Raw genomic sequence first — 7,522 nt, forward strand, 5'->3', positions numbered from 1 at the left:
TATCCACATCCAAAAACATGTATGTGTTTGTCTATTTGCAATGAACCATTATGAACTATTTGCATCCATATAAATAATCTCTTGTTGATTACGAACCGGGTTGTTAATTTTTTTTTTTTTCCCTTTTGGTAGAGAAGCACAGAGCTTATGGAGCTTTTGACTTTTTTATTGGGGTTTGAAAGAGCTTTTGATTGGTGATGGTAGTAGTTGCTGACTAATTTCCATAGTAATAGTTTAGATGTTTGTGTTGATAAGAGGTGCATATCCCTTTTGTGTGATGCATGCGTGGTAAATGAGTAGATGGGAAGTAAGTATTGATATACATGGCATCTTACTTTACCTTTGTGCATATATATGGCTGCTGCTTGAAAATGATGTTAGGATTTTTAATGTTTCAGAAATTGTTTCTCAGCAAGGGTGCTTTCTAATTTAAAGATTTAGATGAAACGTTTTCCTTGATATGCTTCGTTTAATATGTCTACCTGAGAGGTTTTTCTATTATAGGTATTTGATTAAATTAGTCTTTTATTATCAAATGGATCAATTTAATCTTTGTACTATTAAAAAGAATCACATAAAATTAAATTAAAATAATGTTAACATTTACTCTTTAAAAAATATCACTTAAGTGTTTGGGTAAATTGTACTACGGGTGCTTATTTTGGTACCAGGAAAAATGTTTCGTTTAGAACCTTTTTGATTTCTCTAATTAACTTATATGAATAACATATGTCAAGCCTTAGTAAAACAGTTGTAGCATTTGATTCAAATTTTAGATTAATGAATATAAATCGAGAATAAAAGATTCTCGTTTTCTGACTCTGCACTATTCTTCAAAATCCATTTTGCCAGTGTCTTACAGTCAACATAGCGATGAGCTTTTTCAGTACACTGAGACCAAGATTTGGCATGAGTTAGATACCCGTTACAGTTTAATCAAAATATAATATAAAAATCGTGACTTACATTCCAACAAAAGCTATGTGAGCAGACGCAGGAGAAGTCAAATTTCCACTTGCAACAGTAAAATCAACAGCATATTCACACCCCGGAGAAGGACACCACTTGATCTACCAGTGAGCATGAACAAAAGAAATAAGGACAAGAATGGTTAGAAGCAAAAGTATAGGGACAACAGTAAAATCAACAGCATAAATGCCAAATAAGTTTGGACACTTGCATGCATACATGCACCGAGAGGAATCCGCCTAATTGTCCATTGTTGGCAAGCACACAAGTTCATATGGTATGCGAACAAGCAACGATGGTTCTTTGGTGCGGCTGGAACTGGGCAGGAAGTGAGGAGCCATAGAGACGAAGGAGCAGGGGCTGGGGAGAAGATGATGAAGGGGAGGAGAGTTTTGATTAGTTGTTGGATTAGGTAATGTTTTTATTTAAATTTTGATTAGGCGGAAAAAGAAATGGTAGTTAGAGAAGTTGAGTTAGTAAGTGGTTAAAGGGTTTAAACAATTGAGTGATTATTTTAAATAATTTTTCTAACAATAGTTACTAAATTGAATTAAAAAGAATCAAAATAGGAGTAAATATTAATTAGATAAAAGATATTAAATGAAGCATCTGTGAAGAAGTAACAAAATCCCAGAAGAATTTCATAAACCATAAATTAAATGACGTGAAATGTTCAGCCAAAACGGTCCTATCTTTAACCTGTTTGAACTAGGAGGATTCAAGAATAAACGACATCGTTTCCTATGGTAAGACAAAAAAACAACAAAACTATATAACATAATGATATAAGAGAAGAGAAACGAGCAAAAGGGCAATACAGGAGGAAATACAGATAAAAGATAGGGAAGAGAGGGAAGCGATGGTGTTAAACAGCTCGGTGGTGGTGACAATAGCCAATATATCAGCAAATCTATGCCAATACATCGCCTGTAACCCAGAGCGGTTAAGCAGCGATCAGGTGTTGCACCTCATCTTTTGCCTTCCTTGCCGTCATCTTGGCCGCCTTGCTGACTCTTTATGGCTCTACCTCTGCTTTAATCCTCCCGATCACCCTCTCTCCGATTTCAGCGACGACGACGACGATCCCTCTCACTCCGATTGACCTTTCCTCTTCTCTATTGTATTTTCTTCTCCGTTTCTTACCCTTTTGAATTCTTCTTGTTTTTGGGGATTATCCATTTCTGCTTGCTTTTTTTTTTTGTTTCATCATGTTACTGCTGTTGGGTACTCCTCATTTCTTGTAAATTTTTTATTAATTAATTTTGTGCTAAATTTGAAAATCTTTGATGCTTATATTTTATTTTTAGGTTTAATTGGTTTGACTTTGATGTCCTCTTTAAATTACTTCTAGGTTAATTTTGTGTTTTTATTGTCTTGTTAAGAGATTCGAATCAGGCAAACGTATTATGTCAAATCATATGAATAACATCAACAAAATAACAAATAAGTCGGTTGATTTGATACAATTTGTACCTCAAGTGATTGTATAATACCAGAAACAGACAATCCCAGTTTAAAGCAACAACCTAAGTAAAAAAACAAAAGAACAGGTCTTGACTTCACACAAGATTGGAACACTTTACTTATAAAGTTTAAAACCCTATACAAACATCAACCCATGAAAGACAACCCAATAGAGGATGGAATTTAAAGCATGGTTGAGCATTGGCCCCCTACATCACTCCGGACAGGCTGCTTTCTTCTGTCAGAAGTGCATCCTGTAATGGAGAGGATGGTGAGAATTTTTCAGTGAATTATTATGTCTATAAAAAATTCAACTTTATGAATGGCATGTAAATTTGGAGTTGTAGCATTGAACTACATTAGTTGTTGCAGGACATGAAACTTCTTACCATATTTTCTTTGTCCTCTTCAACAGTCTCAGCTGCAGCCGAAGGGCAAACCTGATCTGTAAACATAAAATGGAAAAAGCACATAAGTTATGCACCCAAAGGAATAGTAACATGCTGAACCTAAGATTCATCTACACCCGCTTGCCTTCTTGATCAGCTGATTCGGTGCCCTGTCCCTTTGTCTTTTCCTTTCCTTTAACGGGCTCTGTTTTGGTTGTCTTCTGAGTTTTGGTATGTAACTTACGACTCCCAGTGTCCGAAACAGACCTTGAATTTGAACTGGTCTTATTCAAAAGCCTATTCCTGTTTGCAGCATTATTCTTTGGAGTAGCCTCTTTTGCTGATTTGGCCACTGATGATACCCGAGCAGCATCAGTATTCAAGGACTTGGGTTTCAATCTCCGAGCTGCTGCTGCTACAGGAGAAACCCTGTGAACCTCATCATCCGATGACCGAGTTCCCTCATCAGGCACCTGTGAACAGGTTTCAGACACCTGTGGTTGCTCGGGATTGTCTGGAACATTGTAGCTTTCGAGTAGCTCATTTATAGCTTCCCCATTTTCACCAAGATTATGGCGACGAATATAGGATTTAAGCTCATCACTCATTTTCTGAAGGGGCTGGACTTAGTGTTAAAATGAGATTAGACCAGAAACAAAGATAAGTAAATACCAAATCCAGTATACTAAATTGCGTAAACCACTTTGATCATATGTGTGCGCGTGTCACAAAAGAAATATAAAACGATGCCGGCTGAAAATATTATAAATAGCAAATGCAAATGCCAAAAAAAAAAAGAAGAAAAAGAAAACTTGAATACAAAAGCAAATGAAAGGGCGTAGAAAGGAAGATGCAATGGCATGAATTTGAGATTATTTTAACAAGACAATTTTTATAGGCAGCTATTGAATAGGCCCCAAATCATATGAGAAGAATGCAAAAGGTGAAACGAAGACACAAATGAAGCATACCTCACATCCAGCTTCTAAGGCAATTTTGAAAAATCCAAGTGAGACAGAGTGCTTAGAAGCTGATTCAGAGAGCTTAATCTGCGACAGCCAGTAGGAAGCTGATGACAATACATTGAACCTCCTTCGAGTTGATGATCTAGAAGAATCAGAAAGGGGTGTGTCACTTTTTCCTTGACCATTGGTTGATTTCTTGGCTGCTCTACCCTCGTATATAGGAGTGGTTGTCCCAACAAATTTTGGGGATGGAGTCACTGTTGATTTGGTTGGGATGGAAAGCCTCCTGGGCGGCTTCCCTGACCCAGATTTCTCCTTTGAAAGATCTAAAACACCCACACTCTTGCTTACACTGGGTGTTGCCCTCCCCCTATCAACCCCAAACAAATCAAACCCTCTAACATTTACAAATAGTCAAACGGAATACTATATAAATAGAACTCTACTCTTATCCAACACTAACATAATATATCATTGAATGATACGAGGAAGGTTGTCTACAAATGGATAATTAATTCTACAGAGACAAAAACCAAAGCACAAGCTATAGAATTTTGAGCATACCTTCTGGATGAAGAAGAATTGGATAAATCAGGCGCGGGTGGCTTCTGCTCCTTTGGTTTCATTGAGGATCGAAGTGGATAACGTAGCTTCGACTTCCCTGCACTCCCTGAAAACAGGAGAACAACATTTAAGTCATTAAATTTGCTATCTAAAGGATAATATAGTGTTCAAAAAGAATATATATATATATATAAATGGTTATTAGTCGCGCCGTTATTTATCTCTCCTCTTTTTTATCGAAAAACTAATCAAGTGATATGCAATACTGGTCGGTAAACGCATTTTAAAAAATAAACTATTAAAAGTTCTAATTTAACTTTGAATGGATTGAACCTTCCTTTTTCCAGATTATGTAACATTTTATAGGGTAATCATTAATCAATACAATCTCTAAAAAACTGCCTATTCTGGTAACAATTTGGCAAAGAAACTTACTTAGACCATCAACAAAAAAGAACCTAAAACTGCATGGCAATTGGCTATGGGACTGTGTCTTTCATGTAGTGAAACAGTAGCGATTATTTCTTAGTATAAAATGAAAGAATATTGTAAAACTTAAAAGAAGCCAGATTTAGAAACCGAGAGAATAGAGTCAGAAATTGAACCAGAAATTTGAGCAGCAGATTGTTGTTCTTTGACAGCCTCCTCCATGATTGTTCGTTTCTCTTCCAAGATTTTTCTCAAACAAAAAGAAAAAGAAAATTCTTGCTTTCTTTCAAGGCACGAACAAACCCAGAATTCTTATCTGAATTTTATAAGGAAATTTTGCTTTTCTTTTAACCTTCAGATGATTCACTGCTTTGCTTTTGACTCAATCTCATGGGCGGGAAAATTAAGCAGCAAAAAAAAAATAAAAAATAAAAAAACCTAAAATTATCGAAAATCGTAGTTCAACTGCTACTCGAAATTCTTTTGTTTGTCATCTACGCGCTTTATTTCTCTGACAGCTGCCCCTCATAACGCTCCTCCACTTTTGAAACCGCTGCAGTAATGGGCTTTTATGATATGAGGAGAGTAGGGGTTTTCTGGTAGGGAGCATTGAGAGTGGGGAAGAAATGAAGTAAAGATGATATGAACGGTAGAGGGAGCTGGAAGTGGGACCCACGCGCCATACCTAAATAAAAGGTGAAGGAGAAACATCGAACAGCAAAGCCCATTCGAATTTCAAATTTTGAAACAACAAAAAAGGTACTTAAGAACCGGTTTTAAACGGTTAAGATGCCAGACAGACATTATGAGATATTATTAATCGAACATGTTTCATGTGGGCCCCTCTAGGCCCAACTTTCGTTATTGCTTTGTTGGGCTCATCGTTCGGCCTTTTGTCACCTACCTTCACTCACCCATGCTGCTAAAATCAACCGCAAGTTAAGGGGTAAAAAACTAAAGTGTTTTTTTACCCAAATAATAAACTGAAATAGGATAAATCCTCCATTATTTTCCGATCTAAGTAAACTAAGCAGTGTCCCCACCTTATCTGCACAAACAATTAAAATTTTAATTATCAACTTAACAAATAAATAATATAAAAATAACAACAACTATTTTTTCAAAGTTTATTTTCGTAATTAACAAAAATCTTAAATTACTCAAAAAACATATAATGTTCACATTTATATATTAAAATATACAAATTACTAATAAAAAAAGACATGCACTAGTCAAACCAATCTTAATATTACTTTCAACACAAATCTATCTTAATGCAAAATTCTAACAATTCTAATACTTCTACTAAAATAAGCTTACACTACCAAACCTATCTTAATAAACATACACTACAAATTGACATAAACAATTCTATTTTTTTTAAAACAAATATCTAAACTAATACAATTCTAATTATTTTCAAAGTTACCATTTTATTACAAACAAATTAAACTTTTAACACAATTCTTATTAATAATTACACTACTAGAAAAAAAATACATACCTATTTTTTGGACCTTCGACTGTGGGGAGAGAGGGATGGATCATCTAAGTGTTTGTAATATAAAAAAAATTAAAGATGCTAAATAATTAGTACCAAACCAAGCCCTTTAATAATTATAAAAATAATATAATAATATTAATATTATTTTTTTATTAAAGCTAGAAAAAAAGTTGAAATTTTTTCTGGTATTGGAACTTGGAACCGTGATCGACAGGTCACATCGGTCGCATCATTTCAAAGTTTTTTCAGCTTTAATAAAAAATTATTTTAAGATAAAAAATTAGGTTGTCGCATGACACTTCGATGACACCAATAATTTTTTTTCCGTTTTACATGTATAAAATACGAGATTTTTTTTTGGTATCAATACTGGTGCCAACGATTGCTTAGGCGGCACCTTAAAAAATTTTAATGATTGCTTCAATCATCGATGGCAAGGGAGGAGTGCCGCGATTGCTTAGGTGGCACCGTGGAAGCACTATTCATTTTGTGTAAATTGATAAATAATGGGGTGCTTATGCAATTTTGATAAATATTTTATTTTTATATATTATTTTGATATAAAACTCAAAACTAATGTTTACAATAAATAATTGTAAAGGAAAACAAAGTAAATAAAAGAAAAAAAAAAGGTAGGTTAAGGAAAAATTGATATGATGTTTATTTTATTTGTTTAATTAAAATTAGTAAAGGAAAGAAAAGTAAAGCGAAGGATATTTTACAATATTTGTTGTGTTAAATTGTAAAAATTTTAAAAATAATTATTTATAATGATTTTTTCAATTATATTCTTTTTATAAAGTAATTTATGTAAAACATTAATAAGACGAAAATGATATTTCACATTTTAAAATAAATTTTATTTTTGTTATTTCCAAAAACAATAATTGCAAGTAAAAACTGAGCATGCTAACTGCTTCAAGCATTGTTGAAGAACAAAGCAGAAAAACAATAAGTGTTCGATATGTTTACATAATTTTGTTTCTCTATGTTTATTGGGCCTTGCCCAGGGAGATAATTTATTATCTTAACACATCATACAACAGGTGATTACAAATTATTATCTTAACACATCATAAACAGGTGATTACAAACACTAACACACGTTAGATTAGCAACCTCACTTTTGCATATAAGATTTAGATCACTCTCATTTAAGCTTCTCCCCTAAAAACTTAAGATAAAAACCAAGTGACTCATTAAGCCTTTCAATATATAATAATTTAAGGCTTATTAAG

At 33.8% G+C, this 7,522-nt stretch overlaps 1 protein-coding gene and 1 long non-coding RNA gene across 3 annotated transcripts; both read right to left on the reverse strand.

Annotated features, from left to right (window-relative positions):
* Positions 1–679: 679 nt before the first annotated feature.
* Positions 680–1,179, reverse strand: LOC128285345 (uncharacterized). The gene is made up of 2 exons (XR_008275849.1): positions 967–1,179; positions 680–891 (listed from the first exon to the last, which is right to left on the reverse strand). It is a non-coding gene; the product is annotated as an uncharacterized LOC128285345 (long non-coding RNA).
* Positions 1,180–2,373: 1,194 nt separating this feature from the next.
* LOC108476482 (uncharacterized) lies at positions 2,374–5,511 on the reverse strand. 2 transcript variants are annotated; one of them, XM_053022776.1, is made up of 6 exons: positions 4,957–5,511; positions 4,352–4,457; positions 3,794–4,184; positions 2,968–3,442; positions 2,823–2,878; positions 2,374–2,687 (listed from the first exon to the last, which is right to left on the reverse strand). In XM_053022776.1, the coding sequence occupies exons 1-6, from the start codon at positions 5,000–5,002 to the stop codon at positions 2,643–2,645; spliced, it is 1,119 nt and encodes a 372-aa protein (XP_052878736.1). In that variant the 5' UTR covers positions 5,003–5,511; the 3' UTR covers positions 2,374–2,642. The 2 variants fall into 2 exon arrangements, with proteins under 2 accessions (XP_052878736.1, XP_017634172.1); XM_017778683.2 differs by having other exon boundaries at positions 3,794–4,157; positions 4,957–5,509.
* Between the last annotated feature and the right edge of the window lie 2,011 nt (positions 5,512–7,522).

Source organism: Gossypium arboreum, chromosome 12 (assembly GCF_025698485.1).
Source record: "Gossypium arboreum isolate Shixiya-1 chromosome 12, ASM2569848v2, whole genome shotgun sequence".
NCBI lineage: Eukaryota > Viridiplantae > Streptophyta > Magnoliopsida > Malvales > Malvaceae > Gossypium > Gossypium arboreum.

Coding starts and splice junctions, on each gene's coding strand:
- LOC108476482 (XM_053022776.1), bottom strand. CDS start 5,002: ATGGAGGAGGCTGTCAAAGAACAACAATCTGCTGCTCAAATTTCTG. Junction 4,458..4,956: donor ATCTGCTGCTCAAATTTCTG/GTTCAATTTCTG, acceptor TCCTGTTTTCAG/GGAGTGCAGGGAAGTCGAAG. Junction 2,879..2,967: donor CGAATCAGCTGATCAAGAAG/GCAAGCGGGTGT, acceptor TTATGTTTACAG/ATCAGGTTTGCCCTTCGGCT.